Source organism: Hippichthys cyanospilos, chromosome 5 (assembly GCF_059441005.1).
Source record: "Hippichthys cyanospilos isolate Australia breed blue-spotted pipefish chromosome 5, RoL_Hcya_1.0, whole genome shotgun sequence".
Lineage (NCBI taxonomy): Eukaryota > Metazoa > Chordata > Actinopteri > Syngnathiformes > Syngnathidae > Hippichthys > Hippichthys cyanospilos.
In genome coordinates this window covers 17,932,377-17,960,102 of record NC_142373.1, presented here as the reverse complement: position 1 = coordinate 17,960,102, position 27,726 = coordinate 17,932,377, and the positions used below count along the sequence as shown (strand labels likewise).

General features: G+C 39.8%; 4 protein-coding genes across 6 annotated transcripts; 2 read left to right on the top strand and 2 right to left on the bottom strand.

Moving 5' to 3' along the window:
- The first annotated feature begins 1,129 nt into the window (after nucleotides 1-1,129).
- Nucleotides 1,130-11,213, top strand: LOC148423842 (collagen alpha-2(VI) chain-like). Of its 2 annotated transcripts, none has more exons than XM_088414896.1 (28): nucleotides 1,130-1,324; nucleotides 2,640-2,796; nucleotides 2,897-3,507; nucleotides 3,585-3,605; nucleotides 3,694-3,759; nucleotides 4,372-4,425; nucleotides 4,503-4,547; nucleotides 4,637-4,663; nucleotides 4,750-4,776; nucleotides 4,857-4,901; nucleotides 4,980-5,033; nucleotides 5,106-5,168; nucleotides 5,601-5,663; nucleotides 5,740-5,793; nucleotides 5,864-5,899; nucleotides 5,969-6,031; nucleotides 6,831-6,893; nucleotides 6,995-7,057; nucleotides 7,154-7,216; nucleotides 7,382-7,432; nucleotides 7,545-7,643; nucleotides 8,617-8,679; nucleotides 8,754-8,789; nucleotides 8,872-8,917; nucleotides 9,015-9,167; nucleotides 9,294-9,749; nucleotides 10,047-10,085; nucleotides 10,457-11,213. In XM_088414896.1, the coding sequence occupies exons 2-28, from the start codon at nucleotides 2,661-2,663 to the stop codon at nucleotides 11,053-11,055; spliced, it is 3,096 nt and encodes a 1,031-aa protein (XP_088271022.1). In that variant the 5' UTR covers nucleotides 1,130-1,324; nucleotides 2,640-2,660; the 3' UTR covers nucleotides 11,056-11,213. The 2 variants fall into 2 exon arrangements, with proteins under 2 accessions (XP_088271022.1, XP_088271021.1); XM_088414895.1 differs by having other exon boundaries at nucleotides 2,640-2,805.
- Nucleotides 11,082-19,035, bottom strand: LOC148423841 (DNA repair protein Ku80-like). 2 transcript variants are annotated; one of them, XM_088414897.1, is made up of 21 exons: nucleotides 18,961-19,035; nucleotides 18,606-18,719; nucleotides 18,219-18,402; nucleotides 18,083-18,131; nucleotides 17,868-17,990; nucleotides 17,267-17,449; nucleotides 16,940-17,054; nucleotides 16,605-16,743; nucleotides 16,054-16,166; nucleotides 15,898-15,960; nucleotides 15,684-15,821; nucleotides 14,964-15,051; nucleotides 14,616-14,746; nucleotides 14,254-14,450; nucleotides 13,353-13,461; nucleotides 13,191-13,260; nucleotides 12,208-12,317; nucleotides 11,977-12,073; nucleotides 11,775-11,842; nucleotides 11,626-11,700; nucleotides 11,082-11,432 (listed from the first exon to the last, which is right to left on the bottom strand). In XM_088414897.1, the coding sequence occupies exons 1-21, from the start codon at nucleotides 18,973-18,975 to the stop codon at nucleotides 11,418-11,420; spliced, it is 2,196 nt and encodes a 731-aa protein (XP_088271023.1). In that variant the 5' UTR covers nucleotides 18,976-19,035; the 3' UTR covers nucleotides 11,082-11,417. The 2 variants fall into 2 exon arrangements, with proteins under 2 accessions (XP_088271023.1, XP_088271024.1); XM_088414898.1 differs by having other exon boundaries at nucleotides 18,083-18,125.
- Nucleotides 19,036-19,498: 463 nt separating this feature from the next.
- On the bottom strand, nucleotides 19,499-22,701 carry tmem169b (transmembrane protein 169b). Its single transcript, XM_088416154.1, has 3 exons — nucleotides 22,551-22,701; nucleotides 21,696-22,052; nucleotides 19,499-21,052 (listed from the first exon to the last, which is right to left on the bottom strand). The coding sequence occupies exons 2-3, from the start codon at nucleotides 21,970-21,972 to the stop codon at nucleotides 20,418-20,420; spliced, it is 912 nt and encodes a 303-aa protein (XP_088272280.1). The 5' UTR covers nucleotides 21,973-22,052; nucleotides 22,551-22,701; the 3' UTR covers nucleotides 19,499-20,417.
- Nucleotides 22,702-22,757: 56 nt separating this feature from the next.
- On the top strand, nucleotides 22,758-27,134 carry LOC148423839 (uncharacterized). The gene is made up of 14 exons (XM_088416152.1): nucleotides 22,758-23,082; nucleotides 23,495-23,551; nucleotides 23,663-23,789; nucleotides 24,033-24,122; nucleotides 24,207-24,376; nucleotides 24,993-25,035; nucleotides 25,422-25,527; nucleotides 25,599-25,731; nucleotides 25,803-25,858; nucleotides 25,966-26,105; nucleotides 26,190-26,325; nucleotides 26,394-26,432; nucleotides 26,528-26,552; nucleotides 26,633-27,134. The coding sequence occupies exons 1-14, from the start codon at nucleotides 23,031-23,033 to the stop codon at nucleotides 26,755-26,757; spliced, it is 1,299 nt and encodes a 432-aa protein (XP_088272278.1). The 5' UTR covers nucleotides 22,758-23,030; the 3' UTR covers nucleotides 26,758-27,134.
- The last annotated feature ends 592 nt before the right edge of the window (nucleotides 27,135-27,726 follow it).

The window sequence follows — 27,726 nt, the reverse complement described above, 5'->3', positions numbered from 1 at the left end:
ATAAAACCATTAAGTGCGTTATTATTGATCAATTGTTTTGATTAGCAAAAGTGTTTTACTGTGGCCCGGTGTTGCACGAGGTCAAACGAACTCTTTCAGTGCCATGGATGAGAATTTTTGTGTCAAGAATCACCTATGGTTTTGATTTTTAATAGACACATTTTTACTGTTTTTGTTTATGTGTTATCGAAGCGAGGGACCGTTGAGATGTTTTAGATGCTACTAAAGAACAGAAAATGATAAAATCTTACTTTCTTTTTCTGGGGTAAAGAATGGAATTCCAATCTTTCATACGGTACCACCAATGTCTACATACAATACAACATTCTGCCGGCATTGAAAGATGTGTCAGAATGCTCGAAATCGCTAGGACTCTAAGGGTTGTCTTATAAGATAACGCTTGGCACTGAAAGAGTTAATATTGGAGTCGTGTTCTGGCAAAAAAAAAAAATTGCGTAAATGACAAAAACAGATCAGGCAGAAAACAAAATATTGAGTTTGAGATTTCTCCCAAAATACTCTCCTTAAGTTCTCTAACTGTATTTTCCAGCAGCTAAAAGGTTACAATTGTAGTCCATTGTATTACATTATTTAAAACCTTGGTGTCAATTTCGACCCGATTCGGGCCATTGATCTAGAGTAGACACATCTAACAAAAAGCATTAAAAATACACAAGGAGGCTGAAAATGACTATTGATTGTCAAAGCAGGACGAGGTTCAAAACGGCACCCAAAATGCTTGCAAACGGAATTTCTTTAATGAGAAAGTTTACATCAGGGACCCATATGACCATTGTCACCCAAGGGTTTTAATACAGATGTTTTTTTTCTTCTAAATTCAATCAATTCTTAATTTCAACCTGCATCCATTATTAGTATATTAATACTTCAGTGATGTAATGCAATACTTTGACAGCATTCATGTCCTCAGCCTTAACAAATGCATTGTATCCAGGCCTGATGTCTATGCGGTATAAACACACAGGGAGTGTTCTCCATGTAAGGAGAAGAAAAAAGAGCAGCCGCTGTGTGTCTCTGAAACACTTCTTGTGTCCACACAGCAACATAAATACATCATTTCAGCAGGACTATTTACTTTATAGACGCCTTCTTTTATACCATTACATTTTTTGTGGATGAAGCTGAGCCATCTCACTCTGCCTCTATTTGTCAGGCGTGCGCATGCAAGAGCGGGGGCGCATTCTGCTACAGACTAAATTGGGCAGCTCCCCTCAACCGACAAGCGGAGACCGACGAATAAGATGCTTATCTGTATACTTTAAAGAAATTGCAAGATTTTGCAGAGTTGAGTGGACTGATTTGGGTAAGTAAATACTTTAATATTCCATCCATTTTGCTCTCTTTAAATGTTTGCGGTTATTGCCTCTGTATTAGTTTGATAGTGGATTTTAAAGGAAAAAAAATCCATCATAAGTTAATGATGTAAAATTCCTTGAAATGTTGTATTATGATTGTTTTTCTATACTGTAGTATATGTACACTTTATTGGGTACATATGCATAACTTAAAATGTAGTCCAACTGTACAGTATAAAACATTCTTTCTTGGCAAATAATTCATCTTTTGATAACCATACGTGTTGAAAAAGATTTATTATTGCATGAACTAAGTATTTAACTTTATAAATATATACTCAGAGGAGTGTTTCTGATATTTTAAAAGCATTTGACAAAAAAAGTAACCAAAAGTATTTGAACTGCTTTACGTTACAACCAGAAAAGTAAACTTGGATTATTATCATTAAAGCTTTGACAGTTTCAATCAAGACCAGCAATCATTGTCTTTATAAACACAGAATATTTCAGCTCTCATATCGGATTGACGATGTGTATCTAATAATGTGATGAGTAAAAAAGTGAAAGTAAAATCCGGCAACCGTCACACTAATAGAATCTAAATAATTAGTTTGATTTTTTTTTTTAATGTTTAGGCTGTTTGTAGTGAACCAATTAACACATTAGGAAAACATGCCTTCTAGTTGTATAAATTACAGAGATAACGCTTGGTGGATGATGAAGGACATTTTTCTTTAAATCAATGACAAAGTGTGCCTATTACTCTGGAATTGGCTTTAAAGTTATCGTTTGAGGATTACAGCTTCCAGGAGATATCGCTCTTGTTTTGTCTGATCAAAACATTTTAAGCATTGCCAGTAACATATTTCTCTTTTATATTTTCATTAAGTTGTTTATTTATTTAAGCTGTATTGCACAACTGAGAGTTGGAAGATGGGCTAAGGGCAAAAATCCAGAACTCTTTTTTTCTCTACCCAATTTCACAATGTCTATTTGAATGATCTTGGAAGATAAGAAGGATAAAATTCAGTCACATGGGAAATTGTGCAAATTCTACTTTTAGAAAATGAACACTTCAATGTTTGTTTAACATCTCACACTCCTGATAATTTAAATGAGCAATGTTTACCTTCACTTTATCCATATTTTAAAAAATTCTGCTCTTTCTTCACTCAGCGAGGTTGTCCACAGACACTGTTTAAAATAATAATAAACATTCATGGTTGCTACGGTGGTGTCTTTTGTGAAGCTCTATTTGTTTGACATCTGGTTCCTGTATTTAAAGTCAAGTCCTACAGAGCTTCTCTGTCTTGCTTATCACAGGGAATAGGGGGATCCAAGAAAATGGCAGAAATTCATCTTTTGGCGTTCATCATCTTGTGCACGGTCCATTCCGCCATCCCCCAACTGACCCCTCATGGACCAAGGCCAGTGCCAGTACCCAGAGATCGACAAGATGAAAGTCCGCCAAAACCAGAAGGTTGTGAGAGTGAGTTTGGCATCATTTGATAGATTTGAGGACTTGCCGCGTTTTGAAATTCATCTCAAGTGGTGAATGTTCCTATGTTTGTGTTTCCCAGCCAGGACAGTCAACTGCCCAATCCAATTGTTCTTCACCATCGACACCTCCGAGACCATTGCCCTACAGGAGTCCCCGCCTGGAATATTGGTGGAAAAGATCAAGGAGTTCACACGGATTTTTGCCAAGAAGCTGGTGGATGAGGAGTACAGAGGTCTGGTCCGCATCACCTGGTCCATTGGAGGCCTGCACTTCTCCCAGAAGCAGGTGGTCTTCAGTCAATTTGCAAGCAGGGAGAGCTTCATCAGAAACCTCGACGGGATTCGCTACCTGGGCAAGGGCACTTACATCGACTGCGCCCTCAAAAACATGACGCACCAGATGAGTCAACACTATTCGGGAACAAAGGCGGTCCTCTTCTCCGTGGTTATCACCGACGGCCATGTAACTGGAAGTCCCTGCGGCGGGATAAAGGCGACAGCGGAGAGGGCCCGTGAGCAGGGAATTCGTATTTTCTCAGTGGCGGCGTCCAAGTCCATCGACGAAACGGGAATGAGGGAGATCGCCAGTTCGCCTGCCGGAGTTTACCGCGATGATTATTTAGCCGTGGAGGTCGTTGATGGCGGATCGAAAATAAAAAGGGAATCTATAGATCGAATCATACAAGCCATGGTGATCTCCTCGCTCTAATCTTATGATAACATCTCACTAGCAGACACCTTTTATTCACGTGAGTCTTTTGTTTGCAGAAATATCAAGCCTATTTAGAGGTAAGCGTTATGGCAATGTGGCCTGTTCTCAACTCTAATGTATCTGCGGATGTATGATGAAGCTTTCTTTTTTTGGTCACTGATTTAGTGCTACCAACAGCAATGCTTCCAGACCCCAGGGATTCCTGGACCAAGAGGGCCTCGAGGGCCCAAGGTAAGTTTAGGATGAGGAATGGTGATGTGGATGTGTGAATAGTGTGGTTATTTTGATTTGATGTTGTAATTTAGATTTAAGGATGGAGAGTTTGGTTTGGATGGATGAATTACTGGAGTTTGGCTGGGATGTGATGATGCATTGGGATTCTAGAACTTTAGTAGGGGGCAATGGGATAGTTGGGATTGTTGGAATGTTTAGTATGATATTGTTAGAATGACAGGTTGCAATTATTGCACTGGTATGGTTGAGATTGCTTAAACTGTTCTGGGATGGATGGCATCGTTTTAAACAGGATGGAAGGAATGGTTGTGATGCAAAGAGTGACTTCATTCTTAAGTATTGGGATCATTTGGTATTGAGGGATGTGACGGAGGGAGGGAGGAAGGATCTCAGGAAGAAAGGATGGCGGGAAGGAAGGGTGGAATGATATCAGGAAGGAAGAAAGGAAGGACAGATGGATGGATATTTATTATGAGATTTTTGCATGATATTAGAGTAGCAATGACCACCACATCATTCTCAATATTTATCCATCACCAAACTCAACTGATATGACTTTCAGTTTAACCACCAAATGTTAATTATGTTGATAATTTGAATATTCTACAGGGTACAAAAGGAGACAGTGGCTATCGTGGACCGAAAGGTGAAAAAGGAGGACAGGTAGGAAGATTATGTTGGAAATTAATGCTCTCTTTTAAAATACTTAATGGATTCTGAATGTTATCTTATTATGACAGGGTGATCCTGGCATCGAGGGTCCAATTGGACGTCCTGGACCTAAGGTTTTCTGAGCCTTACAGATGATCAAATAATGTATTGACACTGCTTTCATTTCAGTAATTCACAAGTCCTACTTTGTGCTTTGACATAGGGTGAAGTCGGGTTAAAGGGCGACAAGGTGAAATTGACTTTAATTTGCCGTCCTCTGATGATCCGTTTAAGATGGGAAGGTTTACAAATGACAATTTTCTTCATCTCCAACAGGGTGACAGAGGAGCAAGTGGAGCAAAGGTAGTTCTATTTGTGTTGGTATAATAAGGTCCAGAGGAAAAAGCACTTCATCCCTTCTTCACTGATCCTTAAATATTCAGGGTTTGACTGGAGTAGCCGGCCAAAACGGAACTGATGGACAAAAGGTGATTTTTAGTCAAATTGTGCTGTATCTAATCTTGAGAGCAGTTAGAGACCGTAAACGATATATGTTGTATCTTTAGGGTAAGACTGGCCGTATTGGAGCTCCTGGCTGCAAGGGAGAAGCAGGGGACAAAGTGAGTTAGTTATTCCTCTATTTCCATGATGAATCTCGGTGAACTTCACTTTTTTTTCCCCCTTCTTACTAGGGACATGACGGCTATCCCGGCGATGTTGGGGATGTTGGCCCAATGGGCAAAAAAGGAGAAAAGGTATTTTCGTTTTATTATGAAGAATGTTATAATAAGGATTTATTCAGGAGTTAAAATTGTATGGCAGAGCCTCACATCTCTCAGCTGGACCGAGGTTCTTGAGTGTTTTTTCCCCCGCCTGGCTGCTTGCGAGTGTAATGTTATGAGGCAACAGACCTAAGTGAGACTGACACTCAATTTGAGCTGTTAAACGTTTCACAAGCAGAGTACGGTAACGTTAAAATGGAATGTGTCGTTTTAAAAACCTGCTAAGATTTTATTTTCTAAGTAAGGTGCCAGGTTTATAAAATAAGGTAATAAGTAGTTAACAAGGCTAGCTGTCAGGCTCTTCCATCTTCTCAACTGATTTGTTTTAAAGGGTCCGCTATGGACTTTTTTTTTTCTTTTTTAAGCGGAGTCTTGTCCATACTGTTTGTTTTTCCTGTCGTTCAGGGAGACCTTGGACGTCCCGGCAAGTCAGGTGCTCTTGGCCCTGAGGGTGAGCGAGGAGCAAAGGTGCAAATCTAATTAAACGCCGCCTGGAAAACTACATTTACGTCACAGCCTTAACACCTGGACTGAATGTCTACAGGGAGAAAAAGGAAATCCGGGAAATCCAGGAGCCCCGGGGGAAAAGGGACCAGCGGTACATCATATTGATTTCCGGTTGATTATCTTAGTTATCGACGGTCAAACAATAAAATGAACTCTTTCAGGGACTGCGAGGCTTACCTGGACCAAGAGGCGAATTGGTATATTTTATTTTCATGATTTTCTTCTCGGGGCTTTGCTGCAGTTTGTTTAGAAATGAAAGTCCACAGGGAAGAAGAGGAGAAGAAGGACAAAAGGGAGCTCAGGGAGCTGTTGGCAAAAAGGGAGAAAAGGTAAAAACTACATTTAAGCACGTCGTAACCACATTACAATTAGGGCTGTCGAAGTAAGAGATTCATTGAGAGCATGTGAGAGTGTTCGGTTTGATAAATGGTAAAATTAACTTAAAAAAAAAGCACCCTACTGCCCCGAGAGTCAAGCGAGAGTCATTTGTATTCTTTGTAAGACGGAACTTATCACAGAATAATTTCAAGTTCAGCTTACTACATAAATGGAAAGCACTCATTTGCTACACCAGCAAGCGTTAATAGCAAAAAAAGACACTAATTTAACAAGCCATACCAAAGCATTATGTCAAACTAAACTCGAAAAACCCTGCATTTGAAGATGGATCATGTTTTTTTATTATGTTAATTTCCAATTATTTGGCCATTGACAAAAGTTAACTTTTTTTTTTTTTTTTTAAATATCTACAGTACAGTAGAAAGCACTAGTTACAATAGAGCCACCAAGTGGCTCCTTCCTTTGTGGAGTGTTTATGTTCTCTGCGTTTAGTTGGGTTTTTTTGTTCCCCCCTAAGTATTATAGCTTCTTTCCATAAAATTACCCATTAGTGTGAGGCGAACAAGCCTCTCGACCAAAACAAGTGTAAAAAAGAAGTCTAAACAATGTTTAAGTGTACCAAGCTTGGTTTTAAATGGTTCTAACTGGTTTACTTTAAGTGCGCCAAAGGGGTGCAGTGGAACTGGATAAGCAGTAAACAATCAATTTAAGTCATACAATCTGTTCATCTGCCAAAAATGTCTAATCTAACATACCAGTTTCTGATTGACGGATTTGTGTCGTTCAAAGGGAGAACGAGGGCCACAGGGAAGCAGAGGGCGATCTGGGGAAGATGGACTTAAGGGTGCAAAGGTAAAGCTGGAGTTGTTGCACCAATACATTGATTTAGCCAAATTATGATGTGTCTGAAAAGTAAATTCATGAAAAATGACACAGCTCTTTTGGTTATTTAGGGTGATCCTGGGCTTCCAGGCCCAAGGGGCCAGGCTGGAGAACCGGGAAGTCCTGGAGAACATGTGGGTTATGGAAAACGTCAAACAGTAATAATGGAGAGTGTTCCCACTAAACATAAGTGGTAACATTGGATATCAACACATTTGGATGCTTTGTAGGGCACCTTAGGAAATCCAGGAGATCCTGGAGCGAGAGGAGATCCGGGTCCCCAAGGACCAAAGGCGGGAGAAACATTTTCTGTCTTTTTTTTTTTTTTTTTTTTTTTTTTTTAATGGAGCCAAATATATTGGCTCTCATTATTTCTGGGCTATCCTCCCCAAGGTGTTTTATATCAAACCATTAAGTACACTGCTGCTACTCCAGCTAATTTTTTTTTCTAATCTTAGGGCGATAAAGGAAGAGAAGGATTCAGCTATCCTGGACCAAGAGGACCTACTGTAATGTTTTCTTTCCTTATTCCTTTTTGATGAAAAATGGTCTAAAATCTTACACACTGTCCCTTGAAAGAGGTTTCAAAAATTTCAGTTCTAAAGGAAGTGTATTTTTCAGGGTGACCGAGGCGATCAAGGGAGGAAAGGACCAAGGGGGGCTCGAGGAGAATGTGGAGCCAAGGGAGAGCCAGGAGACAAGGGTCCTCATGGAGAGTCGGTAAGATTCATCGAAATGTGGTTTGATTTAATTTGCACAACTACTTGACATTTTTTGAATCACATGCAATCCATCATTTACAATGGTATTTTCATCACCAGACCAAAGTTTGCACAATAAAAATATGGAAGAATTTGTAACCCGGTCAGTGGGCGTCTTTGAGGCAATGCGTGACGAAATTTGTACTTTCTAAACGATATCCACCGGGCTATAAATGATTATGGTGCTTTGAGTCACCATCTTTTTTGGTGTCCACCAGTAGGACGATTACTTTAAACTTGGCGCATTTCCAACAGGTTGGAACTACTAAATAGAAGTTTGTGATGGTCAGTGACCATCGTTTACAGAGTTGCGACGGAGCTCATATTCCCCATTTTTTGTCCCAATTTTTCATAGTTTACATCCCACAATGCCCCCAAGTGTACATCAATCACAATTGTCAAATCGACTTATATGACTGAACCAATTAAAACAAGGAATTTAAAGTGTTTGTGTTCACATTGACAGCATACCAGAGTGTAGGAATTACTTCCTGCTTAGGGTTAGTGTCTCGTTGCAAGGTCAGCGTTTCTCGTGGCACGTCTCCAATGTGGTACCACTAGGTATGTTGTGCTAATTGAGTATCAGTTTTAGGAACAAAGTTTTGCATGCCGATTCAAGTTGTTGAGGCGGGAAATACAAATTGTTTTGCATTGGCAAAACACCAGGACCAAGCAAAAAACGTTAGTGCTTTGAGATGTTTAGGGCCGTTGAACTAATAGCATTTAGCATTAGCTGAAGTACTAACACCAGATTGATTAATGATCAAATGTGTTATAAATAGTTCCTGGTGAGAATAATTGCATGTCACATTTTCAGCAAAATTGTGGCGTCCCTATTTTTAATTTAGAAAATTCAGTCACCATATTCTTAGTAATTTTCGTGTGAGCAGATTAATATACTTGTGGTTACTTGGGCATATTTTTCTGTCCAGGGGGAGCCAGGTCATGCAGGGGAGCCTGGAGCCCGGGGAATAGGAGGAGACCCTGGGCCTGATGTGAGCAACAGCAAACACTTTAATATGTGAAACGTTTAAGTGTGTTGCTAAGTGCTTGTACTGCTTGTGTGCAGGGTTACCCAGGACCAATGGGTGATCCTGCACTTACTGTGAGTACATCCTCAGGGGGAAAAAAAAAAAAACAAAGACTTGTCAAAACGATCTCTTCAAATTGCCTTGTTATCATTGCAGGACTGTGATGTGATGACTTACATCAGGGAGACTTGTGGTTGTTGTGGTGAGCAAAACATAAATTTAACCCCATATTACAAATGTGCATTTAGCTAGCATTCCATTTATCAACATACTAAAGCAGTTTTTACCTTTTGTCTTAGACTGTGAGAAGCGATGCGGTGCTCTGGACATCGTATTTGTCATAGACAGCTCCGAGAGTGTTGGTCTGACTAACTTCACTTTGGAAAAGAACTTTGTAATCAACACTATTAATCGTCTGGGATCTATGGCCAGCGACCCTACATCCCCGACCGGTAAAGTATCTATCTCACCGTCGTCACCCTGTGAATGATAAAGGCAAATGTTCCAAGAGACAAGCCATAAAAGACTGAATTAGTTTATCTAGCAACAAACATAATTCTTACAAGCACCTATTTCAGGAACAAGAGTTGGAGTTGTTCAGTACAGCCACAACGGGACCTTTGAAGCCATCCGTCTCGATGACCCCGACATCAACTCTATGTCTGCTTTCAAAACGGCAGTGAAGAACCTTCAGTGGATCGCCGGGGGCACTTTCACTCCCTCGGCTCTCAAGTTCGCCTACGACCACCTCATCAGGGACAGCAAGCGAGCACGCGCCAAGGTGTCCGTGGTGGTGATCACCGACGGACGCTTCGACCCGCGTGATGATGAGGATCTTCTTAAATACCTCTGTCTTGACGGCAACGTGGTGGTGAACGCTATCGGGGTTGGAGACATGTTTAGAAAAGCACAGGACGACGAGATCCTGGGATCCATAGCGTGCGACAAAAAGGATCGGGTCACTGGGATGAAGAATTTTGTTGACTTGGTCTCGGAGGACTTCATAGACAAAATGGAGTCTGTGCTTTGTCCTGGTAAGTTCAGGGGAACAGGTTTAACATTCACGGTCACTGACAAGTACTGTATACTTGTCAATGGTACTTTTCCCAACGGGAATGGGAGGGGGGAGTGCTTGCTGCTACGCCATTGTCCATTCTAAAGTGATCCTGATGCACAATCGCCAGCTTTCGTTCGGCATATTTGGTGTAGATATAATCATTGAATACAATATTTTGTCGGTCTTAATTGTCGGTTTTGAAATGGTTGACAGTGAATGAGTTGAATGGTCTCAAAATAGTGTTTTAACAATGTCTATTTGTTTTCCCTTCAAGATCCAGTCGTTGTGTGTCCCGATCTTCCCTGCAAGAGTGGTAGGTCTCTTTGAATGTAGTGAACAAATGAAGCTTCATGAAGCGCTTGTGATATTTTTGTCTCCTCTAGACGGCCCTCTTGCTTTAAAGATGCAGTGGAAATTTACTACATCTAGAGGAGTCTAAAATATCACAGTGCTTCATGAAGCTTCATTTTCCCATCACTGCTTGAACGTACAGGATTTTGTGTGGAACGTGGTTCTGTTTGCAACGCGGCTTGAATTTTCAAATTACAAATCATGAAGCATTAGTTAGGTTTAGTTGGGGATTCTGTTTAGAAGGTACAATAATGTACTAACTGTTCAGATAGAGAAACTAAAGTCCAAAAAAGAGAATGTGAGGCTCTTCAGTAATTTGTTGGCTGTCTACAGAGCCCGACGTGGCCCCGTGTGCCCAGCGACCAGTGGATGTGGTATTCCTGCTCGACGGCTCAGAGCGCCTCGGAGTGGACAACTTTCGTCACGTCCGTGAATTCTTACAAACGGTGGCAAACAGATTGGTACTGGCTCGGACTAGAACCGACCGCCTGCGAGCTCGATTGGCTCTTCTGCAATACGGCATGGACGGGGAAAACTATGTGGCTTTCCCTCTCACGCACGATCCCGTCCTCGTCTCTGACGGTGTGGCTCGTCTGCGCTATCTGGACTCTTCGTCCAGCGTTGGGCCAGCCATCACCCACGCTATTGACCGAGTGCTTGGCAAAGGAACGACTCGCCAGACGAGACGCCTCGCCGAGATCGCCTTCGTTTTCATCACAGATGGTGTGACAGACAGGAAAAACCTGGATGTGGCGGTGCACGCCATGCGCAGGGAACAGGTCGTCCCCACGGTGATCGCCGTGGGAAACGATGTGGACCAAGAAGTTTTAACCAAGTTGGCCATGGGAGACGAGAACGCTATATTCAAGGCAAGACACTGGTCCCAGTGGAGGTCAGGCTTTCTTGACCATTTCATCAGGTGGATATGTTAAATAGAAAGCACACTATAGAGAGCTAGTTTTGGTGTTATTTCTTTTCATTTGTTTGGCATTCAACCATACCACCTTCTCCTGATGCACTGTTCAATTTGTATCTGAAGCAACCCTAAGTGCTAGACACACACAATAAATCCCGTTCTAGATACTGTAAACATCAAGTATCCTGTTTTTTGTCAAGTCCCAGCTGCGGTTTTTAAGACATCCACAAAAGATAACAGTCAGGTCAAGGTCAAGTTCTGTGCAGTATTCCTCCCAAGTACCCATCGTTCTCCATGTGGGAGGCGGAACAATGGACAGTTGGACCCATGCATGAATACTTTGCATTCTTCTCGTAGACGCTCCCATCGTTTTCTCTCTTACATGTTGTCCAGCTGCACAGGAAGAGGGAATTGGAGGGGGGGGGGGGGGCACACGTGTGATTGAAGAGTTTATAATCATAGATTGCAATAGGTCTGGTCCATGAGGGACACTTGATGTAAAATACGCAGGAAATTGTTTTTAAATGAGTTTGACTCATAGCAGTGACCTAATGTTTCCTTGCAATAAGTGGGGAAAAAAAATTACCAAGTCGTCAACATCGCCTGTGTCCTCTTCCATCATCGCAACTGGCTCTTCAGTTTTCTCATCAGCAAGCAGAAACTGACGATTGAGTAGAGTTTTGTCAGGAATGAGGACAATATAAGGGTCACTTGGAAACTGTTAGCCTGAGTCACCTGCACGGCCTCATTTTTGGACACAGAGCTTCCTTCCACCTCGTCCTGGCCGATGAGAGTTATGGAGGCTGTCACGGCAACAGATTAAAGGATTAAACAGGGACTGTTCCGTAGCTACAGTTTTATATTTCCCTTCTGCAAAAAGTGGGTGAATTTTTTTGTGACATCACCAGAGTGGAATGAATGGGTAGGCTTTGCGTACCTTGAACCAGCAGGTCCCAAAAGATTTCCAGCCCTCTGTTTGGGATGCTTGCTTTCAGCGACTGGAGGTAGCTATTGTACAGATCGGGTTTCCCCAGCTGTGCATCCAAAGATATGAAACATTCTAAAACCCCTCAAAGAACAAGCGCGCATTGACTACTGATAGCACATTTGGGCAAAAACTGGCATTGAAGCAAGTAGTGACTAACGGAAAGAATCCTTGTTTATTTACCTTTACAGACTGTTCTCTGAAGGCCTGGATACAGGTGATGCTTTTCATAAAGTACTGTGTGTTCTTGTTGCCAAGCAACTGCTCTATCCTGTGAGTCAGCTGCTCGCAGGCTGGGGAGGTAGTGGTGGAGGGGGGTTTGGTCATCACATGCAAACAAAGAAGAGAATTTATTATAGATGCCCATTCGTAATTATCATGATCGTATCGTAATTTGTACCGGAACGAGTTCAAAAAACAAAAGTTTAATAACTCCTTTCAATGCTGGGTGAACGGGAACTGAATGGCGTATTTCTGCTCGATGATCATTTTTGTGAAATTGCTCATGGTATCGCAGCATTTTTTTTTTTTTTTAATCTCTTGTTAAACGCAGGGCAAACAAGCCTTCAAGAAGAATAAAGGTTTTTTTTCCCTCTAAACCAAGCCATGAAGCCTCACACAGCCACATGTTATAGCAAAGTAAAATATATGCTGTAATCTTTGAGAGGGGGAAAAAAAAGAGCCCACGGTGGTTAACTCACTGTGGAAATATGTACGGAGTGGTGACAAAGTAGGTTACCGTTTGTTAGTCCCAGGTAGGCATTTTCCTCATGAGATTAGGATCAAAGGCCAAAATTAGGGTTACAGTTACCACAGACACATTTTACATGAGCTATCGACATTTATTTACACTTTTTACATGTATTATATTCATGTGTCATGAGTAAGTAGCATAGAATAAAGGTTCAGTATTCTTTAATTTATGTGTAAAATGTAAGTCTTATGGTGAAGCAGATAATGAAGCAAAAGTAACCTTACTTTTGCGCTAGCCTTTATCAAATATTTTGTTTTTGGATTAGTGAACGTAGTTTAAAATGTTGAATTACGACCTATAAACTGAAGTACAATTTGTGAGCTGAACTTTGAACTAACTTGTGTTAAAAATAATCTTCCCCAAAATAAATCATTATTGCACAATGCGAAGAAGAAAAAAAAGTGGACCTCACCCCCTTGGAATGGAAATGTTTTTTGCTTGATCAATATGTGGAAGTCACGGGCGGGATTAACGCTTCCCACCTGGATGAAAGGAGGAATGAGTTTGAAAATGGTGAACCGTAGAGTACACCTCCACCACCCCACACCCTTCTATCTCCCACCCAGCTTCTTACCGAAGTAACAGAGCCTTCAGAAATGTCAGCCAGATTATACTCCTCCTCCTCCTCCTCCCCGTCCTCTGCTGCATCTCCCTTTGCCTTCTTGGCATCCGGCTGCTCAGAGCTGACAGTAAGAGAGGTCAAGTAGAAGACAGCAAAAAGTACATTGAAGAACCATGGCCACGCATGCATCCTCAACACAGAGGTAGACAATGTTGATACTCTAGTGGAACCACTTCAGTTTGAACCAAATCATAAATGGGTAATCATCCATATAAAAGATGAACGTAAAATAGAAATAAGCAATAGCAAATAACATTCATATTTGATACGAGTGGAAAGGTCACCACTGCATTCAAATGAAATGGGGGTTAAAAAAAAAAATCACTGATACTGCCATAGGCAAAGTCATTTTATATGTATTGCTGGCCACATTCCTTCTTCGCTGTGATTGGTTGGTTAGGTGGGCAGAACAGATTAATAATCCTGTAGGGGAACACTAATACTAATTTATGATTTAGTTTTAGCAATACTGCATATGCACTGCTTGAGAAACTGACACAGGAAATCAGGAAACTGTTGGTTGGGGAGAAAAAACGTTTCATAATTCATATTCTACTTAGCAGTCAAGTAAAATTTGTGTTGCACTTTGCTATTAAGCAAATGCTGGTGCTACTCACTTTCCTTTTGATCATGACTGATACCCAACTCGAAAAGCATCACAGGAAATCCAGGAGGGGAAGGATTGGGGGGTGAAGTAGACTACACTGAAATGTGTGTCACATGCGAATGTGGCTCTGGTTTGATTTCCAGTTGAATCTTGTGACTTTGGATGCATAGTTTGGTTGACAAAGAGATTTCTTATTTTGGAGTTTTCACTGAAGTCTACCTGATGTTCCGTACAGACCAGACTTACTCATTTCCAAAGATCTGAGCACTAGTCTTCAGTTGCTTCTTCTTCTCGACCACTTTGAGAGGAAACTTCTTCTTCACCTCCTCAAGTGGCGCTTGACAACGCTCCTTGATGACATCTGGCTGGTCCAGTACAGCGGCCAGCCACGGCTCCATTGGGGGGAGGGCTGTGCCGGGGTTGACGGCTCGATGATGCAGGCACTGAAAGACATTGGATTGGAGAGAGATATTTAAATCACATTACAGAAACTATCCAAATGAAACTTTAAAATACTGTTCATGTAAATCTATTCATATCATCATTGTAATACACATTTCTTTTAATACTGGCAAGGGAAATAAACAGCTGGAATGAACAAAAATTACCTGAAAAAGCCTTTGGAATGCTGGATTGGGAATGTGGTGGACTTTGAACAGGTCCTTTAGGTCTCCATCTTCATCCTTGTCCACCAACATCATGGAGTCAATCAGAGAGTCGACAGCCTGCAGCTGCGTGTCTGTGTAAAAAAAGAAATCTCACATTTGAATGGCAAGGTGTGTTTCATTTAAAAATGTTTACAAGCTCAGATAGCCTAACATGAAACCAAATGGAATATTTTTTTTTTTTTATCTTTGTAAAAAATACTCCAAAACCTTTATTTTTGTAAAAATATTGCAACATTGTATACTCTCTAGTTAAGTGACATTATCAAAAATAAATAAATAAATGAATACCTGAGGGGCTGAATTTCTTGCTGTTCAGAGAAGCGTAGGTAAAGTGTCGAAGGTCTTCCATGAAGGGCAACTGGACGTATATGAGACACTGGAGAGCAACACGTGTGTTTTTGAGTATTGCCAATGATTGGCAACATTGTATTAAAAATGGTAAATTGAAAAAAAAAAAACGTTTATATTTTCATTTACTGGCAATTTAAGATGTCCTAATTTTGAATAAAGGAATATAAATTAAAACATGTTTTAAACCGATTAACAAAATAATTGGCAGATCGATTATGAAAATATTGTTAATTACAGTCCAAATTCAAACAGATCTAAACTGCACAGAAAATAAAATTTAAATATAAAAAATGGAAGATTCATCAGTATAATAACGTGTTTTACTATATCATATTCATTTTAATGTGAATGTAAAATTATTATCCAGTCTACATGTATATAAGTTTACACTTTTTGTCGGTTCAAACTTTTTTTATATACTGTATATTCTGACAATCATCCTGTGGCAGCCATTTGACAAAACACATTTTTTATGAAATCTGTCACTCTTAATTACCTTTTTTATAGTAAACATCATAAATAAGATATAAGCTTAACACAAAGCAAACCAAAGTCAGCTGGGATCAGCTCCATTTCAATCCTGCCCCTAAACAGTCTTAAAACCGATTGAATGTATAGGTTATTACAATGACTAGAATTAGGCTGCAGAGACATCACCTCATAGTTCAGCTTGATGCAAGGGAAAGCTGCTCCTATTTGAGGGTTGCACCGCCGGTCGTAGGCGTAGCGAACAATGGCCACCATTTTGAGCTCGTCCAGCGCCCGCACCAGAGCGGACAGCGCTACTCCTGCATGCTGACCCCCCAAAAGGAGCCATCAGTACTGACACAGAGCCAGCGTTCGTTTTACAAAATCTACTGGTGGATCTAACCTCATCGTCGCCTGGAGCAAAAATCTTGATGGCTTGAGTTCCCATGAAGGAGTGACGGGGAACCTGCATGCAGGCCAGAAACAAACTGAGCAACGCTGAATGTGGAGAGAAATCACAATTTAAAAAATGTATGAATAAATTTAAATGATGTAGTACCTGCTTTTGGTGGGTAAACCCTAAAACGGCAAAACATTTCCCGTCGTGTTTGTATTTCATCTGCTCTTGATCCACTTTGGAGAAGGGGACTATATCACTTCCATAGCAAAAACCTGGTGATACAAATACAAAGACCTGGTGTGAGACAAAAGACTCAAACTAGTGTAATTAATTTAGATCTGTAACTGTAACTAATTGATCTAATTCCTCAGTTTTATCTCACCTACAAAATTCTGCAAAAAACCCTCAACTTTGTTTTATTTTCCTTTAAATAAGTAATGTTATTGTGGCAGATCAAAAGATTGTAAATGCACCAACAAAAAAAGTGGCTTCAGTCATTTTTTTTTCCCTTTTACAGCTGCAGTTGTAACAATTTAGCTTCTGCTGTATTTGAGATGTCTCCCAAGTGCTGGCTGCAACCTTTAGTTTTGACCATCAACAATTTAAAAAGAACATTTAAGTAATTCCGTCAATGATTCATCGAACCGACAACTATCACATGCTCTTTCGTTTTAATGTCTTCCTTCTGCACTGTACTGTACTGTAGTTACCCTGGATTATGTCGTCCTTCTGCACCTCGGTCTCATTGTCATCGTCCAGACAGAAGACAGTCTCTCTCTTTACATGGTCCCGCTTGTTACTCTGGGCGTCCACTGTGAGCCACGTTTTCTTTAACTTTTCCTCTGTGACCTGGTGAACACAAGTAAGACTCATAAATGGGATAGATTTTCTTTTCTAGCCCGAAACCTGTATAAGCACTTAATTCAGCCTAAACACTGAGTTCTTTTCAGTTGTTCTTACATACACAAACTTTCTTCTCAACTGTAGTGTGCCAGATTGTTATAATTATCGCTATAGTGTGTAAAATGGTTGCCAAATCACATACAGCTTTGTAGCCAACAATGCGAATGGTCAGGGCACTGCCAATGGTCAGCTGACAGGGCCACCCCATGGGTCTTCTCTCAATGTGCTTGAACATACACAGTCCTTCGATAGCATTCCTGTAAATTGTAAATCATACCTAATTGATCAGGTTCTTTGCATGCAAAGGTGACATATAAAGTTTGATTTTTATATGCTTGGAAACATTTATTGCTACACGGGGTTTCTCTGAATATCAGCGTAGGATAGTTTGGGTGCTACTTTTATGTGATCTGCCATAAAATGTTGTGTGAGTTATATTATGCACTATTATGCCGAAAGGTCCTTTCACCTGAGCGTGTAAATCTGATCGAGACCATCCTGCTCATCCAGGCTGAGCATGATGTGCTTGACCATGTCGAGTCCCCTCTTCTGCTCCATGGACAAGCCTTTGCCTGAGCCTCTAGCACTGGGACCTCCTCTTCCAGTATCTCCTCCTTCATCCATTGATTCCTCTTCGGCTGAGAAAGGTAAACTACAAAATGCAAACAATTGAGACATTTCTTTTAAATACGATAAGTACTGCATAAGTTATACCTTTTTAACACACTCTTAGAACAGTCTACATTCACAATATATGTTACTCTCAATATCAAATGAGTTGAAGGTATCAGCTAGGTATTTATCATGAAGACATAATTAACTGCAGAAAAATGCATATTTATGTGGAAAAAGAAATGTACAATAAAAAGACATACTGTATTTTTAAGACTAAAGTAATAATGTTAACATATGAGAAAAAAAAATATAAAGAGAGCGATAGGAATTTGTATAGATATAAGTGGCAAAGATATATTATCATATAAAAAGTCTGAGGTACTCAATGTAATTATTCAAGCAGGATCTGCTGGGCCTGACCCCCCTATCTGAAGAAACACATTATTGGAACTTACAAGAACTGCAGCGTAATGTCAGCTTGTTTCAAGTTTTCAACAATGATGTCCAGCTGTTCCGCATCTGCTTCAACACTTAGGTCACTCAAGAAGTAAATGTTGAGTCGATCATAACGTTTTCCCCTAAATAAAACAAAACAAACAAAAAAAAAACTGCATTTCATGCCTTAAAAGAAAACAAGTTATGTCAGATTTAAAACAAAATAAAATCCTACTTTATTGCTGTTTGAAGAAGATCCATGCAGACCACAAGAGCATCTAACCCTTTTTACAACAGTTAAAGGAGACACATCTCTTTTCATGTCATCATCATAAACTTTTCCGCAAACATTAAGCGCTAGCAAAAGATACAGTCAGCCTGTTGATCCTCTGGGTGGACTTGATTCTCAATCTCCTCCAAGAGCTCAAAGTCAGGTATCATCAGGTTACGATGAACTGTGATGTTCTGGTACTGGCCATCTTGAGCCAGCGGGTTCTTGGTGGAGTCTGTGCCAAACAGAACTAAAGCCAATTCATCCTTGACCTCTGCAAAAACCTGTGAAAACAAATAACAATGACCTGCTGTGTAGGATAAACAGATATGGTTACTCTGAAAACATTAAAAAAAAAGTACTATGAGAAGAAATATTATTCTTCTGAGAATTAAAATGTGTTTTAAAGTCATAATTTTACAGGAACACATATTGTTTAGAGTACATAATAAGCAAATCAGTGTGTTGTTAATTGCATCATATTTACCTGACGTTGTACAAACTTTTGAATGACTTGTTTGGCTAAATCAAATGGAGAGTCTTCACCCGGTGCTGAATTGGACATGGAAAGCCCAACATCCATGCACAACACATGAAACGACTGCAGTACACACACAAAAAAATCATATTTGTTGTGTTGGAGAGTTGTTACAGTTCATTGAATTACCACGACGGCTCGTCAGCTTGCCACTTAAGACATGTCCCAACATGCCCTTTCACTTCTTCAACGACAAAGTGTATTTCAGATACAAACGTAACAATATTTGATGCAGGATAGTGCAAAATGGTTGGAATCTAACGTTTGAAAACGAATAGGAATCATGCAATATAAATGTACTTACTTTCGACCTAGACATGTTGGTATTATTGTTTATTTCCCTCCTTCAGAAACGGTGCGCAACTTGATAAAAGGTCCGGGTGAAAATGAAACCAAAGCAAAATTCCGGGTTAAGTGCCTCAAACGAATGCGCAATACAATTCAAATGTGTATTTGTTAGCATGTATATAATATTTTTAAAATACTTTTTCACATTTCATGTAGTTTGGACAGTAAAGGTATTCTTCTTACTGTTGCCAATATCAAATCAGGTTCTTGTTTCAAAAGGATTTTTTTGGTATTAATATTATTGTAATAATACTGTATTATTAATGTGCTTGATTTTGGCATGAGTAGTAGATTTATTTGGAACATAATGCGCAAATCCATTCTTTATTGGTTATCACTTCTGCTTGTGAGTGTTTGTTGGTAAATCCCAGTTTAAAGTGGCCGGGTTTCCCTCCCACATTCCAAATACATCCAGTTAGGTTGATTTCAGACAAGATCAGGACAAAAATTGAATGTAGTGAGAATTTGAACAAAAAGAAACACAAACAAATGTGTCGTATTTAGCATTGTCATGCAACATGTTCAGCTTTTTATTTGAAACTATTTACAACCTGGTTAACCTTATACAACTTGGAATGTGATCAATTCCATCCAGACCATCTTTTTTCAAGAAGCCATATTTATCATACATTGGTGTAATGTCAAAATCTCCAAAAATGTTAGTATAAATAAATATATTTGACATTTTATAACAGCAGTTAAATACACACAGTATACCACAATAAATTACACATTCAAAAATACAATAGTGAAAAATGTAACAAGGAATTTCGCAGGGAGAATTTCACTCACAATAAACAAGAATCAGTTGAACATGACAAACTCCCTGCACAGTGATTGTTTTCAGTGAACACTGAGATACTGTAAGACACATCACGTGGACTTTGAAAATGCAAAAGGAAAACAGAGGATAGCAATCCAAATTGAACTGATTAAAAAAATATGGTTGAGTAGAAAAAAAAAACACTACAAGGGGCTGGAATACATTTTAGGGGAGAGCAAAAAGGGAAAAATGTTGTGGTAGTCTTGAGAAAAGTGACTAATAATACACCTTAAGTAACCTCATGGTTTTTACAAAAATTGTGAAACATAGACCAGTGTGTGGACAGCAGAAATATACAATATTGTGCAAAAGTCCTGGGCCACCACTAGGTCATTGGGATGCCATAAACCTGTCAGTAGTAATGTGTAATATTTTCACCTGTCTAGGGTACATTGGGCCTTATGCCCAAATTCAGTTGAGATAGACCATAGCTCATTCATACAATAAATCTAATGATATTTGGACATTTCCGCAGTAGTGAATGCAGTCAGTTTTTCTGGCTCATGAAGTTATCAAAGGTAGCACGGCGTCTTCATTGCACTTGTTTACGTGTATTAGCAAAGTGGCACGTGAACCGCTTCCATCCAGTTTCACACCGATGACGTCTGGGCGAGTTCCCGGGGCGCTTTGCTCTGCAGCGTACTGGGGACAGTATCGGAGTCAAGCAGCTCTATGATGCTGTAAGGGGAGCAGTCCTCCAGGCCCATTTTCCCGCAGGCCCAGCCGCAGAACCCCTTCTCCAGGTCCCTCACGGCATGCCACCACCCGCTGAAGGCCCAGGACACCTGCACCACAGCGGAGTACAGCGCCAGGGATAGCGCCACGGGCATGATGAGCACGGGGTAGAAGATAATGAGGAAAGGGCAGATGGTGATCTTGTGCCAGAACGTCCTCTCCTCGTTGTACACCAGGAAGACGTTGTACCAGGTCAGCGTGCCGTAGTAGAAGGAAGTGATGAAGGAGAGCAGGAAGACCACGGGGGCGCAGGAGATGCTCCACAGAACAACGTGAGGCCCCCGGCACACGCCCAGACTGCAGTCCCGTTTGGAGTCCTCCCCGGCCTCGCACTCGGCGTCGAGACGTTCCCTGGACTTGGCCAGCTCTCTGAGTTCTTTCTCTGTCATGGTCACGTGGATGTCCACCACCTGGCCTTTCTTTTTGCCCCGTGTAATGGTGCCTGTTAAAGTTACATAGCGGCTGTCTGGGGGAAGGCTCCAACCTCCATCTGTTGATTAGACATAGGAAGAAATCGGGGGATGAGGGATCTGCTAAACATTTTACACTAAAATTCCTCCTTGATGATAAATATTAAAATACTGGTGAGAGAATATGTGTTTTCATCAGAAAAATGAGACAGTGGTTTTATTCCTACTCCGGAACATGCAAAATTATAATATATAACGTGATTACAGACTCACCATTAACACTGTGCAAAAAATGCGATTGTAAATTTCTGGCACAGTGATGTAAAACAAAATGTATGCTTAAATGTTTACTGCTTAGTTCAGATTCCAAAAATATAATTTTCATCAGATTGCCAATTTTAAACCAGCGGGACTGCAGAACTTAGTTTTGTAAAGAAAACTCTTGAGTTGACTTTCCCTTAAAAAATTTTGAAACAGTTTTAAAGATCCAAGGGAAAGTCAAGTCAATTTTTCAACTATACAGTAATACAGTATCTTAAATGTGCCCCCCCCCCCCCATGCAAAGTTTAGACTCTAAACATCGCATTCTGATTAATATTGTGTTTCTGCAATATGAATGAAGAAGCAAAATTGAGTAATGTCTTAATAATAATTTTAAAACGCCTCTTTCATATTTGGTATGTGTCCATAAAATAGTTGATGGTGCACTAAAAGATGAGTCACCTTCATTTGTAGGTGTACAGAGGAACTTGGCTCCCTCCTCGGCACTCCTCTCCACTCCGTCCTCTTCGCATCCTTGGTCCCCATCGGGCCCTTGCTCCACGTCAGAGCGATAGACGATGATAGATTCTGGACGCTGCTCCCGCTTTCTCCTCCTCTTTCTCCTCACGGAAGGTCCAACATCCCCATCATCTACGTGGTTCGCCAACGATTCAGACCTGAGGGAGAGGATCTGGGGGCTGCCTTCTCCTTCGGTCTGAGACTCCTCCACATTGGTCATCCTGTCAGCTGGCCGAATGGTGTCAAGACTATTCTGAATAAGAACTATTGTCCACACATTGCATTCAGGGTAGTAAGCGACTGGATGGATGACAGACACATACAGGAAGAGGCATTAAAAAATAAATACAACTTTTTTCCCTTTTATTTCAAGCCACAAAATGAATCACATGCACAATGACGGTGACCTACATTTGTGAGTGTTCATGCATGTGCTGCTGATGGCTTAAAATGACATCAAATGCAATATATATATATATATATATATATATATATATATATATATATATATATATATATATATACTGTAGTAGCAAACGGTCTCATTAATTTGACAAAAATGTTTGTGCTTCAGCAAGCGAATGTATCATAACCCAGCTGCGCATTTACGCAAGGGACACGTTTTCGTTAAGGTGCGCCTGTTCTTGAAGCATTTTAACGAGAAATGGAGAATTTAAATAGACAATGTAAGCCATTCTCCTCCCATTTAAATCCCACCCATATCCGCTCTTTTGTCGTCTGACAACCGGCAAACGACTTGTTCCTTCTCGGACGACAACAACCGGCACTAACACTTACCTTAACGGAGCTGCATTAGTATTGGGTCGAATTGTATATTTTTTGAAGATAAAATCCGATATTTGTGACTTGGCACCAGCAACTCATCCACACCGTACAGATGGGTTACGCAAAAATGACTCCCACTGACGCTTTGCGTAAAGTTATTTCCGGAATTGCCATAGCGGCCGACTGCACAGATGCGCTACGTAAAATGTTTCTGGAATACAGTAAACCCGTCTTCACTTCCGTTAAACGTGAAGGAAAGTTATCAGTTAAACGACAAATCTTTAATTAAGAAAAACGTTTCAATTGCAACGTTAAAACATTTTTTTTGGTTTACAAATGTTAATTAAATTCGATTATTTATTACCCAGTTAGTTTTCTTCTAAGTTAATGTTATGTTTTCTAACTTATGCTAGCGAAGCAAAACGTCGTTGGAAAACCGAAGCTAGAATTTATGCTAATTAGCTAACGTGAAGGCTAAAGACTGTTGCTAAAATGGCGTATGAAAACACGCCCAATGCAATTGATAGCCTCCTCTTTCGATTAGGTAAAGTTATTTTATTACATCCTTAATCAAAATAAACTGTTAATGACATATTTTGTCCGTTTTAAAAGCACCCTAGGCTAATGCTAATAGCTTTATTTGTTCTTGGCCCAAATGGAAAACCAATATTGTGCTTAACCCAAGTGCAGAATTTTGAAACATTTTTGGTAATTTCCTTCCAAATAATTCTTGTGCAATTTTAGCCAGTATACTCCTGGTATTGAGATACTTAAATGGTTGTGCCATATTGAATTTTGACACCATCTGGATGAAATTTCAGCTCCTTAGTGTCTCAATGGTTTTCGTTTGATGTAAAATTTCTGCGATGTAAAGATCAAATGATTGAAGTAAATAGCATACGGGATTAATGAAATATCCTTGCATGAAAATATCTTTTTTTATCTTACATTTACAGTCATGGAAGTTCGTGAGCTTTCTCAGAAGAAGAATGAGATTGAACAAGAAGTTGAAGGTAATTACTTGAAATGTGTTTATTTTAAAATGCAATTCAGACATTCTGATTGGAACTAAAAAGTGCCCATATGCTTCTTCTTGTCTTTAAATTTGATTTGTGTTCCCGCAGTTCTTAAAGCTTACATTGCAGAAAAGAGGACCTACATTGAAACAACTCGCATGAATATTAAGACCCTGGAAGAGGATGCTGATTTGAAACACAACAATTTGAATCACAACAGAGCAGTTGCAAAAAGGTATTGATGGATTAAATTAGTCCAATTAATTGAGCAACTCATCCTTTAATTCTCACCAAAATATTAAGGCAAAAGTTGAAAACCAATGGACATGTGCTAAATTTGTTTTGAACTATGTCTTTTGCATATTCAATAAGCCAACTGTGTGAGTTTGGATTTAAAATAGGGAGTCCGATTTTTGTGATCCATGATCGCTGTGATATTTTTCATACGGTAAGTAACTGCTTTTTTTTTTTTTCCTAGCATGAAGGTGACTCAAAGTTTGCTCCTTCAATATGAGCGAACTTTGAATGGAGAACTGGAAAGCGTCAAACTCAGTTACAGCAATGACAAGTGGGTCCGCCGATTGATTGTTTAGCACACGATATTTGGAAATTATTTTACATAGTTGCCCTCTTTTCTCTTTGTCCTACCTAGAGAAGCCTTCGAAGACAAAATTGCAAGCTACAGGAAGGTGTTAAAGGCTCATCAGAAGCCATTTGCACAAGAGCTGCAGGCCCAATATTCCATTTCGGAGAATTCGGTCAAACTCTCTCAGGATGATGTGCAAGGCAAAGCCAAAGAAGTGGGCGGAGCCTATGTCACCGGTAATTACCATATGCAGCCAATACCAATGTGTTGCAGAATAAACTGTCAGCGTTACAAAAATGAAATTGGAATGTTTGTGAGCATTTATTTGGACTCTTAATGTCACGACTTTATTCTTACAAAATGGCAACTTTTGTTTCTCACAGTTGTACTCATAAATTCACATGAAAACTTCACACTTACAACTCTCCATGTAAAAGTACATCTGTAATCTTTTATTAATATTTGGTCTCATAAAATAACTTTCCTTATAATATAAAAATTGTATCTAGCTTTAAAAAAAGCCTAATAAATGTTCGACTTTTCGGTATTGGTAAATTGAAAAAAACAACTTGTTGCATTTAATTTAATTGTATTTTGTCAAGTTATTGCATGAAATAAAAGCATCTGAATCCTGGTAGGGTTTTTTGTGTAGAATAGTGATCAACTTAAAAAGAATGTGTATTCATTTAAATTGTGTCTTTATATCAAGAAATTATTGCATTATTTTAATTGGAATATTATGATGTTAGAGTCAAGAACTGTGTCCTTGTGATCTTTTTACTTCTTTCATTGGGCTACCAAGTCGTCCATTGTATGAACTGATATTAAACATTTAAATGTTTGATTTTGCAGATTCTGATGCTCCTCATTCCTCATCAGAGAAAGGACCAGACAGGTATTTTCACCGTGCACTTAAAAAAAAAAACTAGGATAGAAAAAGTCTTCACATCCTTTTTCAAATGCCTTATCTTTTTTGTGATAAAAGAAGAAATCAAGATGAATCTCAAAACCTTTTCCACAATGAATATGACATAACTTGAGCAACTCAACTGAAGAAAAAAAAAACGGAGAGGGGGAAACAAAGATAAACAACTGGTTGCACAAGTCTGCATACCTTAAAGCTGGAGATGTTTTCAAATGTCAGTGTTATCAGTGAGAGAGACTGTAAAAAAGAACACAAACTGAGTCAACATGTCATTTATTAGAAACGCAAAATTTCTGACCTCGTGCCTTTTTTTTTTTGCTTTCTAACTTGATTCATTTAATTTCTCCACCCTTTAGTGACCTTCACATCCAGCCCACTTTAGAACCCAACATGGAAATGAAGTGTTCACCCGTGAAGGATTCCATGCCTGTCGTCTTCGCCGTGAACGTCAATGAGACTGAGGTGCATTTGCGAAGAAGTCATCATAGATTACGCCCCTGTCTTCATGGCCAAGTTTTAATTCCCTGCGACAGAGATGTCCAAGCAGTCCAGAAAGTCCTTGCGTCGGAAACGCAGAGGAAATGGAGGTGCAAAGCGAGGCCAGGGAATCATCTTCCCGCGGCGCTGATGAAACTAGAAGCAATGAGCAACATGTGAGGGCACAAGGTAAGTACGCGGCTTTAGAATTACTCCGCTTTGCAAGCACAGTCCAAACTGCTTGCTTGATATTTCTTCAGATCATCGTGGACCGGATGAGCAAGGGGATGACCAGGAGGTGGAAGATATAAGCCAAGTAATGACAACAAAATCCACCTGTCTGTCTTGAATAGCGATGGAGAGAGGAAATAAGATTTTAAGATTTTGCACATTTGACTTTGTTTCCCGGTTTGGTGTTGACAGGCGATGCAGTCGGAGGAAGAGGCGCCCGCACCGGTGGAAATGGAGGAAGGCGGGCGGGCACCATGGGAACATGGCCGACAAAGTCAACAAACACAACCTCAGTTCCCCGCTGCGCCCGGAACGCCAACGTTCCACTTTAAGTAGGTTTTTAGATGTCAAATCCCCGTAAAGAGCCGAAGCTTAGATGACGAATGTTGATGAATGTGTTTGTGTGTTGATCGCAGCTTCAACCCAACTTGCTCCCCAAGTGAGGGCCCGTCCGGAAGCAAATCTCCAGTCTTCTCCTTCTCGTTCAGCTCTAATCCCAGCACCCCGGGCTTCTCCGGTTTCGGCTTCGATCCCGTCTCCTCCCACGACGAGGTAAACATGGAGAAAAACGACCGAAAACCCGACCAAATTTGTAGCGGATCGCCTCATTTTATTTGCAGGGTCTGTCGTTTCCGTTCAGCGGTTCCTTTTTCAATAAGGTAGGAGAGTCTCTTGTGTTTGTCTTTTGTCAATTAGCAATTCAAAGAAAAGGGGGGGAAAAAATAACACACCAAACTCTGCGTTCTGCTTTCAGGAAAACCAGGATACAAAATCAGGCGGTAAGTATTGGATATCGCAAACACGCATGATTTTTTTTTTTTTTTTTGGGTTCATTTTTCACTAAGTGATGATTCTGTAGATCTGGATTTCCTGTTCAACCAGCCGGAGCAAAGCGAGGACTTTCAGTTCCCCTTCACCGCCCAAAGCTCCACGGATAACAAGCAAAACACCAGCACAGACTTTCCCTTTTCATTTAACTTTTGACAGACATTCGCGTTATGCTTTTGCTTCTTGTTACCAAGTTGAGAAAAGTGTTCAGACAAATGTTTTTTTTTTTTTTTTTTGGTGTGTGTGAGTGTGTAAAATGCCCAAATGTGTGTTCTGCGCAGTGATATCTGCTTGCATGTTTTAAATAGTTGAAAAACATTTCTCTCTGGTCGTTTAGAACTTAAACTAATATTACCATATATAATTGTTGCCCTACTTCATTCTTCAGCGCATGCCGTTCTTCTAATTTACAACAACAAAAATCAATAAAGATATATCTTAACACTTTACCCTTGTATCGAGGCAATTTATTTTCTGAAAAATTGGAACCATAATCTCAAAACATTTTTCCCAAAACGACTGTGTAACATTGATTATTTTTCTTTGAATTTACAGCATCTTAATTTATTCACCTGAATATTATATGATTTTACAACTCTCTAGTATTAATTATGGATGTTTGATACTGTTTTTTTCAGATCGATAGCAGGAGTAGTAGTCAATTCTTGAGTTGTCACCAATACCAAGTAGTGATAACAAACTTCATTCTTCAGCGCATGCCGTTCTTCTAATTTACAACAACAAAAATCAATAAAGATATATCTTAACACTTTACCCTTGTATCGAGGCAATTTATTTTCTGAAAAATTGGAACCATAATCTCAAAACATTTTTCCCAAAACGACTGTGTAACATTGATTATTTTTCTTTGAATTTACAGCATCTTAATTTATTCACCTGAATATTATATGATTTTACAACTCTCTAGTATTAATTATGGATGTTTGATACTGTTTTTTTCAGATCGATAGCAGGAGTAGTAGTCAATTCTTGAGTTGTCACCAATACCAAGTAGTGATAACAAACTTCATTCTTCAGCGCATGCCGTTCTTCTAATTTACAACAACAAAAATCAATAAAGATATATCTTAACACTTTACCCTTGTATCGAGGCAATTTATTTTC

Bases quoted from the DNA above. Each gene is read 5' to 3' on its own strand.
- LOC148423842 (XM_088414895.1), top strand. From the start codon at position 2,661: ATGGCAGAAATTCATCTTTTGGCGTTCATCATCTTGTGCACGGTCCAT. The intron at 4,426-4,502 runs GTAGGAAGATTA...TTATTATGACAG, and splicing joins AAGGTGAAAAAGGAGGACAG to GGTGATCCTGGCATCGAGGG. The intron at 5,900-5,968 runs GTATATTTTATT...GAAAGTCCACAG, and splicing joins CTGGACCAAGAGGCGAATTG to GGAAGAAGAGGAGAAGAAGG.
- LOC148423841 (XM_088414897.1), bottom strand. The intron at 13,261-13,352 runs GTAAGAAGCTGG...CCTTTCATCCAG, and splicing joins CTGAAGGCTCTGTTACTTCG to GTGGGAAGCGTTAATCCCGC. The intron at 12,074-12,207 runs GTAAATAAACAA...TTGGATGCACAG, and splicing joins TCAGAGAACAGTCTGTAAAG to CTGGGGAAACCCGATCTGTA.
- tmem169b (XM_088416154.1), bottom strand. From the start codon at position 21,972: ATGACCAATGTGGAGGAGTCTCAGACCGAAGGAGAAGGCAGCCCCCAG. The intron at 21,053-21,695 runs GTGACTCATCTT...TCTAATCAACAG, and splicing joins CTGTACACCTACAAATGAAG to ATGGAGGTTGGAGCCTTCCC.
- LOC148423839 (XM_088416152.1), top strand. From the start codon at position 23,031: ATGGCGTATGAAAACACGCCCAATGCAATTGATAGCCTCCTCTTTCGA. The intron at 23,083-23,494 runs GTAAAGTTATTT...TTACATTTACAG, and splicing joins TAGCCTCCTCTTTCGATTAG to TCATGGAAGTTCGTGAGCTT. The intron at 23,552-23,662 runs GTAATTACTTGA...GTGTTCCCGCAG, and splicing joins GATTGAACAAGAAGTTGAAG to TTCTTAAAGCTTACATTGCA.